This window comes from Podarcis liolepis (genome assembly GCF_965112155.1).
Source record: "Podarcis liolepis genome assembly, chromosome: 2".
In the NCBI taxonomy this organism is placed as follows: domain Eukaryota; kingdom Metazoa; phylum Chordata; class Lepidosauria; order Squamata; family Lacertidae; genus Podarcis; species Podarcis liolepis.
The window spans coordinates 43,678,604-43,689,782 of NC_139555.1; the positions used below are offsets into that span (position 1 = coordinate 43,678,604).

Consider the following 11,179-nt stretch of genomic DNA (forward strand, 5'->3'; position numbering starts at 1 on the left):
GCTAATAATGAGGATGTGATAAATATGGTCACTAGTATCTCATGAAGAAGGCTTGTGCATGTTTACTTAGTAGTAAGACCCAATCAGTTCAGTGAGGCAAACTCTCAAGAGAATGTGATTAGGATTGTAGCCTTAAAATCATAACTGAGAGCCCAAGAATACATTTTGAAAATAACAAGAACCCCTCAGTTCCAACCAAGGTCAGGTCCTGCTGGTTTTGCAAATCCAATTTCCTCCTACATTGGGAAGAATGGAGTTCAGGGGCGATGGCTGTAGAAATGGAAAGCAACCAAGGTTACCTATCACACACCCCTTGAACATTTTATATCAAGCCCTTTCGCAAGGGCAGTGTCATGATTTTCCTACACCCAAACCTCCAAGACGACGGAAAGAGGCACAAACACCAGAATGAAATGACAGGCATTTCATTCTAGCAACTTTTAAGATCCAAGAGGGAGAGTGGAATCAAAAGCTCTGCTTAAAAGATGCAAAGCAAGGAAGGCTTCATTATGAAGCTAAATAGCCGACACTCCAAACCAGCGTTGAAGCTATAATATTTATGCAAAGAAGGTAAATAAAATAAAATCTCCTTATTTGTAGCAAAGCCTACTTTGCTGCGCTCATAAATATAGTTTTCCTCAACAGGACAAGAAAGACTTAACAGTTTAATATCTGTTCCAACATTGCCCCCCTATTCTCTGACGATCCCTGTTGCTGCTCACCAGGAACATATAGGGAACATGATTAATTATTAAAAAGTGCTTCAATAAATCTAGGAGGAGGTCTCTTTAAGCTTAGCCATGGTGCAACAGAATTGCTGGAGAGGAGAGTCTCGCCAAATGGGGGATTGCCTTTTACAAATGACTGTTCCGGAAATCAACATGTCTTAGTCTGGAGGCAGATGCTGATTTTCAAAGGAAGAAAGTGATTTTCAAAGGAAGAAAGTGATTTGATAAAGTGTTTCCCTTCTGCTACCATCACATCTGGATAAATAGGGTCTGCTGGTTTTTTAAATAACACAGAAAATCTCCTTCAACTCTCAGCCCTCCCTCTTTTTTGTTTTCAGTCTGCAATGTGTGTGTTTACTCTGATTTCCCCATTTTAATTTTTTAAAAAATATTCCCCCCAACCCAAGTTTGAATAACAGTTCGGCAACACGCAGAAGGATGAGCTGGGAAACAGCACAAACTGGAGAAAGAAGCCAAATGTGCACGGATATGCCCTTCCCTTTCCGCATTGTTGTTGCCAACAGGTTTCTTTCTCTCCATGAAACCATCTCACCACCAGGGTGTGCTGTGAGCAGGAGGCAAGGCAGCCCTTCGGTTGAAAGGAGGACAGAATGGGAAGCAAAGGTTTCCAACTGAGACAGACAAGGAAGGAATTAGAAGCACAGGTGCAAACAGCAGGCGGTGAAGGGGAAGCAGGTCCCTGTCAACCCTTGTTTGGCCATTTTCTCAATAATTCACAGGGTTAAAAAAGCAACAGCAGCAGCAGCAGACAGCATGGTAGAGTGGCAGCAATCACCTGACCTCTGGGTAGCTAAGTTGCTTCTGCTTACCTGGAAGGGGAGGGGCCAGGCAGCGAGGAGGTCAGCGCAGTGCAAACACACCAGGAGTGCCGGTCTGCCTCTGCATTTGCACCATGGTGACCTTCTCACTGCCTTGCCCCCTCCACCCATAGTAGCAACTCAGTTGCCTGGAGGTCAAGTGAGCACTGCCACTCCACCATGGCTTCCTCTACTGGCCATTAATTTGAACTCTGTACCAAAACTCATCCTAATTCATTATTTGTGGGACTGTCTTGAGGTTGCATTGCCAGATTTCAATCTAAAAAGGACCGTAGGATCTTAGGGAGGCATCCAGGGCAGATCTGACTCCCCCTCACCCCAATCCAGTCCAGCTGTGGGTTATCTGCCTTGCATCCTCCTCTGCTCTTTCCAGTCAAAGGACCTTAAGGATATCAGAGCTGTCCATCTTGGGATTTGGCAAATCAAACCAGAGAATTTACAGCTATCCCTAGTGCGCAAGGGCTGTGCTTCCTCCTTCCTTCCAGCACTGTGACCAAATCATGGACTGTGGAGCCCTAAAAGTGGCTGCAATGGGGAGATCTCTTTGTTTGACTCCCATTTTGTTGCCCAAGGCCCAGTTCCAGCCTGAGCCTGGCTGGGCTGAATGGAGAGATTGAACCCAGCGACATGAGATCCATTCCTCAAATCGCTAGATCTCTAGACTCCCAGGCACAGCACAATGTAATCAACCCATATACTGAGGAACTAGTGCACCTCCAAAATCCATGTTGCCTTTCCTAATTTTAGTCGCATTTGCATTCATGGAAGCAGGGCAGGTTTAGGATGTCCTGTTTTCTCCTGACATCAGGCAGAGGGGCCTCAAGTCCATAGGGGTGATCCAGAGTCACTGGAGATGTGTCGACTCAGTTCCCGAGGGTAGCGGGCTCCATCACTCCAGGAATTTGTGAATATCCCCATTGAGCTGGTACCGGGGGCCCATGGCAGGTTCGCTGAGGAGCGGGCAATGTGCCGGGCCGCACTGGCAAGTGTGGATCATCATGACGTTCTTGGAGAAGGAGCTCCCATCCGGGCAATGGAAGGGCACGCTCAGGGTGCGAGTGCGCAGAGGGACACAGCAGCGGCCATCCAAGCAGGACCCGCAGTAGCTGGGCTGGTAACGGCGTGGGCTCTTGCAGCCAGCGTAGCTGAACCTCACCGGCTCACGCACTTTGTGTGTCCGCAAGCACTTCTTGCCCTTCTGAAAAGAGGAGAGGAAAGTATTTGCACTGTGTGCAAAAGAATACAGCCCAGGAAAGCTGTATGCACACAAAGCATACAGCTGGAGAACCTAGTCATGGAATAAAATAATAGAATTGTAGAGTTGGAAGGGAACATGGGACAGTTGCAGGAATATGCAGCTGTCACATATGGGGGATCAAACCTGCAACCCTGGCATTATCAGCACCACGCTGTAACCAGCTGAGCTATTCTTCTTTCTAGTAAACAAGCACACACACCTCTTAGCCCCACAGGCACCATTCCTGTAATATAAGCCTGGAGCAGAACATCTCACCATCTTGGGCCCTAATCCCTCCTGTTAGGCTCTCTCATTCTCCAAAACCTGCCATTTTGAATGGTTGGGAGTGAGGCAGACTCTGCTCTCGTGTCCCAGATGCTGGGCTTCTGTGGTAAGCAGTGCCCTCCCCTATTCCCTGCTCGCCCTCTTCCCGCCTTCCCAACCCTCACCTTTAGTTTGGAAAAATCAGGTTTCCCGCAAGGCCTGATCTGACACAGCCGGGTCTCTTTGATCAGTTTGCACTTCGGGTTGTCACTGGTGACGCGGGTGGAGATGCCGAAGCCGCAGCTCTTGGAGCACGGCGACCAGTCCGTAGTCTGAGCCAAGCACTTGTGCTGTTGCTTTGCCACGTGGCTTTGGAAGAATGGCCTCCATGCTGGGGAAGAGAAGGGAATCCCAGTTACTGCACTGTCATTCTGAACCCAAAGGGAACGGTGAGCAATGTACTGCCAGCAGCTACACACATTGGCCAAGCATAAAATGAGATTGAAAGGGATTAAGTTCCTTAAGAGATGTGGAACACGTCTGTTCTGTTCTCTGGATGTTACTAGACTACAGTTCCAATCATCCCCAGCTACTGGCCATGCTGGCTGGGAATGATGGGAGTTGGAGTCCAGCAGCACCTGGGGAGCCACAGGTTTCCTGTGTCTTCCACAAACGGAAGGCAGGCATTAATGGGCAACAGAAGAAGGCAATTGTCTCCTTGTCCTGTAGATGAGCTTCCCAGAGGCATCTAGCTGCCATCATGCTAAGTCAAGATGACTCAGCAGGATTCTTCTCCATGGCAGCCACACCATTCAAAATGGCAACTACAGAAAGAGGCAAGGCCACATGTTGGGTAGGAAACATGGGAAATGAGTTTGTAGGGGGGAAATGGAGGGAAGAGGGTGTGGATGTGGAGGCTGTTCGGGACTCTGGCAACTGAGAACCCATCAACTCCATTTAGACTAAACTGGCATCTGTAGAATAAATTCCCAGTAGGTGCAAACTCTTGTCTTCTGGGAAGGAAATGCCTGCATTCCTCTTTTGCCATGGAACCACAAAACAAAATATGCAGGAGTAGTGGCATCCCAACCAACCATCACTTGGGAGCAAGAGTGATACAGGAGATTGTGTGAACAATCCCTCTCAGACAGATTTAATGCTTTTCGGTCCCTCTCTTATGCAACCACTGCCATGCTTAGTCGAAATAGCAACTGGGAACCAAAGCAAATGCAAGTGAAGGATCACATTTCCTGCCCCTCGGGAGCATCAGATATAGATCCTGAAAGGGCAAAGGCCAACTCCCACTCTTACCCCTATTTATGTTCTGTGTCTCCACCCTGTTTAGATGCCGCTTCCACGCAACACAGTGCCAGCTTTCCATTTCCCGCCCTTGGAGCAAAACGGTTATAAACTTGGCCAGCTGCATCTTAGGCACTTCTTCTCAAGGCGCAACCTTTCCCTCAGTGCCTTGGTGCACAGACCGCATGAGGCCCAAGTAGTAGGAAGTGAAGACACCAAGGTACTTGGAGGCAGGAGGAAATTTCAGGATTCCAATTAGAGAGTTAGTAGCAAAGCCACTAGATTGCTGTCAAAAAGAGAAGGGAGCTACATCGCCACTAGCTTGTGTGAGACACGGACCTAGAAATTGATAGTGCAAGGAGGTTTCATGGGTGAGATGGTGTCCCAAAGCGGTTTAAGGAGCAGCTTGTCATCAAAGAGCAATGCCACACAGTAAGCAGATGACTTTTAAGCCTTGCAATGCGGCCTGCTAATAAACATCCTGGTATGACATCCGACAGTACATTATCCTACAAGGGAATGCCTCTGACAGATGCAGTCTCACAAGCAATGGCTGGAAGCTTCATCTTACTTTGCTATGCCATTTCCCATGGGGCAGATGCAACACACTGCTGCACAGCTCATAAAGCAGTTTTAGTTTTTTTGGTCCAAAGGTACCTATCGTTCTAAGCTGGGGAGGTGGAGAATCCCTACAGTCATAAATCACCTCATAACTACCTATATTCAGGTCCCCAAAGCAATTGTTTAAATTGTGATGCACACCAAATTTAGCAACAACCACAAATATAGTGCCCAAGACTATCCCCACGCAGACACTCTATTCCTATGCAAACATTAGAGTGACCTAATACGATGGAAAACATCCAGTATAAAGGGATGCCTTCCATTCTAAGGATTTCCAAAGGAGCAGCCATGTTTGTTGTTGCAAAAGAAACTTCCAGGTGGACTCGTCTCGTCATCCATTTGCAGGCCACATTCCCATCTGGACAACCTTCAAGCGTTCAAGGGGTGGGTGGGGCAAGAGGCAAAGGGAGCCAAGCAATCAGTGCAAATTTTAACTCAGACAGTACCCTACTTTCTAGACTCGCTCACACGCTCCTCTCGGTCCACGCATGCAAGCTTGAGGCATTTTCAGAGACACACACCAGCCTGCCAAGAAGACTCAGGAAGCGTGCAAAGCCAGGCTAGCGAAGCAGTGGTGTCGCCTGGGGATAGGGGGTGTGCTCGATGAGAGGGTGTGGCCTAGGGGAAGTCCCAAGGGAGTGGGGGCGGGACTTATTCAGCCCTGGGGCCTGAGCCTCCCCATCCCTGCTGTAGTCCATGAAAGCTTATGCCACAACAGATGTGTTAGGTCTTTAAGGTGCCACAAGCCTCTTGGTATAAATACAGGCAGAGGCTGAATAGCATTCCTGCTCCTCCAGTCGCAACAGCTCTGACTGCACCCTTCAGCCCTCACCTGGTAGGTTTTTCCAGTGTCCGCCTTTGCCCACATAGATGAGCTCATTGTCACTGGAGTCGCCATTGGCGTTGTACTCAAAGGTGACCCCTCCATACTTCTTGAGTCCTTTGCTGCACACAAACTTCTTGCAGCACTGGCCAGGCACCTTCAGGAGTTTGGGGCTGGGGCAGCCCAGGGAGGCCAGGGGCAGCTCTAGCGGGCAGAGCGGCTGGCAACCCACAGCCCCGTCGATGCAAGTGCACTGGTGTTTGCAGCTGGGCTGGAAATTCTCCCCGTTCTGGTAGATGCGGCCGTTGTATTCGCAGGTCCGGCCTTCTTGCTTTGCTGAGGAGGTAGAAAGGTATGTGTTATTCAGTTTCAGAAGTTGGATTAAAAATAAAAAAGTGATGCTGACTGTAAGGTCCCTGTATTTGAGGACCCAGCTACAGGCATCTGGATCGGTTTCAAGAAGTCATCATGGAATTGCACGAGGGCAGCAGTTTCAGAGATCCTTTGAAATAAGTGCCAACAGGCAAATGGTCTTCATCCCAGCAACACAAAATCCTCCATTCACCTAAACTGGTGTCTAGTTAGGGATTGGCATCCATGGTTACCACAGATCAATGACGGGAGACCAGATAATTTTTTAAAATAGCCAAGAGGTGATAGGGTGGGAGAGGACTCTGAGATCACTTCCTGCTTCCCTCTACTCATCCGCAACTTCAGGCCAACCTGGGAGTGAGCTACATAACAGCAAGCCTCATCCCTGGAGTCTGTGGATGTGAAAAACAGAGCAGGACTTAACCTGCCAGCGTCGTAGGTAAGAGAAATACACTCCTCTGCAGAACTAGGTTTTTAGGGGCCATGTCAACAAGAAGAGAGTGTTTGGAGCTTTAAATAGCCATGTGAAAACAGGATGCGAAGAGCTCACATGGACCGAGATCGGGTTGCAAAGGCCTGAGCCACGCCTGGAGAGCCTATCTGCTACATGCAGCGTGCTTCCCCCTGGCCCACAGAGATGTGCCCTTCACCTTACTCCCCTGCAACTATTTAGACAACTTTTCACTTGCTCCTTGCTCTCTTCTTGGCATGTGTGCTCCTGAACGAAGATCTTACTTCTCACACTTTCCAGCAAGGGGCAGTGCTCAGACATACAGGGAAACAGGTGGTCCCAGACACAACCGTGACCCTGGTAAATGTACAGAATTGAAGTAGTCTCAAGGAAGGAGTGGGGAAAACATGCTTTCTCGTGGGAACAGTGTTGCCCTCCAGCATCACCTCCCAGCTCAGAGAGAGAGAGAGAGGTAACATGTAGCTTGCATATGTGGAGCCACAAGATGAATGCTAATACAGATCTACTAGGACCTTCAATGTTTCCAAAAGCAAGTGTGCTCTTCTGTGAGCGTCATAAACCTGCTACCTAGAAGGGAGCAAAATACCTGGTGTAGAAACTGCCAAGGAGCTCCCTTCCTCCTAGTCTGCAAATCTGGTTTTCTGTCCCACTGGGGGGAAAAGAATGAGTGGCTGGCTGACCCTGCAAAAAATGCTCACCACATCCATGAGAGGAGATAGAGGGGAGCAACAGAGGTTCACCCTCCACCAAGCGGAGCCACAACTCAAGAGTCCCATCGCTGCCCAGCTGCCCTCAGAGATCTCTTTCACACCAGACTTCTCCAACTTAGCACTTCCAGATGTTCCAGACTACAGCCGGTGCTGATGGGAGCTGTTCAAAACATCTGGAGGGCACTAGCTTGGTGAAGGCTGGATTACAAAGTCACTTCTCTCCAACTCCTGAGTTCATGCCATTTTAAAGCAAGCACACACCAAGAGAGGGAGGATAAAAAACAGTCATAGGAACAAACAAGCATGAAAAAGCTGCACAAATATTTTGCTTGGGGCAACTCTCGCCTTACTTAGGTGACCGGCAACAGAAGTTGCCCCAAGCAAATTTTCCAAGAAGCACTGAAGGAAACCCTTGATCAAGAGACTGGCTTTCTCAAAATGCTTCAGGAACAAAAATATTTGCGCAACTGTCTCTCCACACACACTCCTGTCCAATGTTTTGTGCCTCTTCACGATTTCCATTAACCTTTCTATCGTCATGGCAATGCCACGATGGATTCCACAACTACATCCGTCACCAGAGGGAGGTTGGATAAGAGACGACGTATTTTGCTACATCTGCAAATTACCTTCACCAGCCCTCACGGTGGCTCTGCCCAACCCTTCCGGACTTTGATCCTCTTAAAAGAAAACACACCTGGGACACGGGGACCAGTCATCCCTGATATGATTGCCAAAGCAGAATATGTACATCAACAGGAAATCCTTTCCTAGTCTAGCCCCAACAGAGAAGGTGCCTGACTAGGCTGGAGGAGAAGCCCTTGCTCCTTCCTCCTTCATTAAATTATGTGCCAGTTTGTGATTAGGTGCCAGTTTAGTACATAACATGCCACTGCCCAACATAGTTGGTTGCTGGTCAACACCCAGCACACTGGGTACGACTTAAAATCGCAATAATGATTTCAAAGTAACTTAAAATCGCAGTAATGATTTCAAAGCACTTTCTTGCAGAGTTCACATAAAATACAAAAAAAGAAAAAAGGTAACCAGCAAGCACAAAAACACTCAGCTGAAATTATCACCATGACCATCAACAGGATTAAGTAGCAGGAAGCATGGTTTATTTTGTATTTATTTAAAGCATGCACTCTGTTCAGTGACCGAAATAAATTGATTCATTCATTTAAAGCATTTATAAACCCGATAGAAACTTAAAATAAAACACATTCTATTTAGTAGTAGTAGCAGTAGCAGCAGCAGCAGCAGCAGACTGTGTTTCTTTCACAGTGCAAGGTAGGTTTACAAAACGGTTTCAAAAGTTATCATTTTACGATCACTGATAAACCATGACTCCAGCCAGCCCCACAAACAAACAGCTATAGAAAGGTCGAAGCCCTCCTCCGTTCCGTCCTTTCGCCTCTCTTACCCCAACAGATGCCCCGATTTGCCAAGGGGTCGGCCCCAAAATTGCACTCCAGGCCCTTGTGGGGGTCGCAGGGCGAGAGCTGGTCGCAGTCCTCGTTGAGCTGCCGGGCGCACACTTGGCAGCAGCCGCAGTCGTCCAGCACCAGGCTGATTCCGGGGGGGCAGCGAGGCGGGCCACCAGGGGGGCACCGGCACGTGGCGGGGCAGCGGGAGGCCACCTGCAACGAGAGAGGAATCCTAGAACTGGAAGGGACCACCTGAGTCATCTAGTGCAACCCTCTACAATGCAGGGATCCTTTTTGCCCTATAGGAGGCTCAAATCCATGACCCTGAGATGAAAAGTCTACTGCTCTACCGACTGAACTACTCCAGGGAGGTAGGAAAGGCGGAAGCTGGCCGAGAGGAGCACTCCGCGGGCAAGTTGGGGCGCTGACGCTCCGGATCAGGGCCCTCCTCCTCTCTTACAGCTTGCAGCGCTTGTGGGATCTTTGGGGACGCGCGGAGCTTAACCTTCGCCTGGCCGCCTGCTATGTATTTATTTTAAAGGCCACACCAAAATAGTTTCCTAGATGGCGCTACATGCCACGGAGTCCCGGCATTCTCGGCCTCCCCTACCAACGTGCCCGTCCCCTCCATCCCAAATAAATCTCCGTAATAAAATCCCTGCCACCACCATCAAAGCAGCCCCGCCACAGAGGCACCGGGGCTACAGCGGCGGCGGAGTTGCAGCTCCCAGGAGTCCACAGGGGCGGAAATTTAAAAACTCGCCTTAATGCTCGGTAAGGTTCTATTCCTGAGCGCGTCCACTCTGGACAGGCTCGCCAGATTTAAGCATTAGGAAGTCTCACACACCGGCCCGATTCCGCACCGCTTCGAGGCACAGAACACCTCCCAGGACCCGGGGATCAACCCCCACCCCCACCGGCCGGGACGCGTGTGAATAAATGTGGCTCCGCGAGTGCAGTCACGTTGGTGAGCCCGGGATCCACCGGGAGAGCCAGCAGAGGGGGTCGGGGGGCCAGCTAGAAACTGGAATCCAGAGTTTAGCGAGAGCTCGCTAGCATTTGATGAAACACCCCCTCCCCGAATGATTCTCGCTGCCTGGTGCTTGGTCACCCCTGCCTGTTATCATCAACAAGGTTGCGCGCACATTTCACTTGCTTAAGCGGAAGAGAAAGAGGTGGCTAAGCAAGAGCTACTCACCAAGGAGATACAGAGCAGGAAAGCAGCGCTAAACAGGACAGCCTGCCTCATTGCTGTCGGATAGGAGGAGACGCCAGAAAGGGAGCAAAAATACCAAAGGAGATGAAATAAAATAAAATAAAACGACTCGAGAAACTAACTCTCGGGCGATCGTAGAGCAGCTGCAAAATTGTCCCCAGGATCCTTCGGCTCCGTAAGCTCTCCGCACACCCCTTTTTGCGCAACTTTCAGTACCTACAAAGCAACTACGTTGTTTCTGTATTTATATTTCCCCGGGGCCCCTCCCACCTACCGGGCTGGGAGCCAATAGGAACCTCCTCGCCGGCCAATAGCAACGGTGGCGCACTTCCAAACATTCCAGGGGAGGGGCTTTGGAAAGGTGGGAGGGGCTGAATGAATAGAGTCATTCATAAAATTAGAAGGCTAGTGCATTCCGAGGCGATGCGCGCGTAGTCTCGCGCGGGCCAGGGTGTTCCGCTAAGCAGAGTAGCGCTTTTATGGAGACTGCTGAATAAGGCTCCTGCTCCCATAGGGCACATCAGTGCACAGGCATACCAGTATGAGGAGCAGCCGCGGCCACAGTCATTCCTGACATGCAAAAAAACAAATTAGAGCGAAGGAAAAAATCACGGGCGAAGGAAAATAAGCAGAAGGAAGCCAGCGTTTGCTTGGCCAGCGCCAGCCTCTGATCTGACACGAGGGCAGATCAAAGGCCCACGAAACCAGAGAGAGACAAATGGGTGGGGTCTTTCTGGGGGACCAGAATGTGGCTAAGCGCGTGATCCATTTACTTGGGAGTAAGCGCCTTTGAAATCAACGAGACTTCGGAGTGCGCGCGCACAATATTCACCCTGCAATTGTAAAATCATTAAATTGTACCAAAATGGCATCAGAGGGGGCAACAAGCACCACCAGATAAGGGCTGAGGAAGATAAAGTGGCGGGCGGGGGGATGCATCCTCTCCTTAGCCCCTTAGAGGAGGGATGGGATATGTACCTAATCAAACATCTTTGCAATAGTGTAAGTTAAATTTCATCCTTTATCACATTTTATAATTGGGAAACTATGTCCTGGTTTGCCTTTTTAAACAAAAGTACCAAAGATCTGCAAAAGGATTTTGAGAATGAATGATTTACCTTGAAATATTAAACTGATTCTGATACTGTCATTCAATTGCATGGGG

At 49.3% G+C, this 11,179-nt stretch overlaps 1 protein-coding gene across 1 annotated transcript; it reads right to left on the reverse strand.

Moving 5' to 3' along the window:
* Positions 1-43: 43 nt before the first annotated feature.
* On the reverse strand, positions 44-10,229 carry LOC310700290 (CCN family member 1-like). Its single transcript, XM_083489547.1, has 5 exons — positions 9,997-10,229; positions 8,795-9,011; positions 5,824-6,150; positions 3,254-3,459; positions 44-2,765 (listed from the first exon to the last, which is right to left on the reverse strand). The coding sequence occupies exons 1-5, from the start codon at positions 10,045-10,047 to the stop codon at positions 2,457-2,459; spliced, it is 1,110 nt and encodes a 369-aa protein (XP_083345673.1). The 5' UTR covers positions 10,048-10,229; the 3' UTR covers positions 44-2,456.
* Positions 10,230-11,179: the final 950 nt, after the last annotated feature.

Excerpts from the sequence above, each read along its gene's own strand:
- LOC310700290 (XM_083489547.1), bottom strand. The coding sequence starts at position 10,047 with ATGAGGCAGGCTGTCCTGTTTAGCGCTGCTTTCCTGCTCTGTATCTCC. Across the intron at positions 9,012-9,996 it reads TCCTGCTCTGTATCTCCTTG|GTGGCCTCCCGCTGCCCCGC; the intron begins GTGAGTAGCTCT and ends CTCTCGTTGCAG. Across the intron at positions 6,151-8,794 it reads AAATCGGGGCATCTGTTGGG|CAAAGCAAGAAGGCCGGACC; the intron begins GTAAGAGAGGCG and ends CTACCTCCTCAG.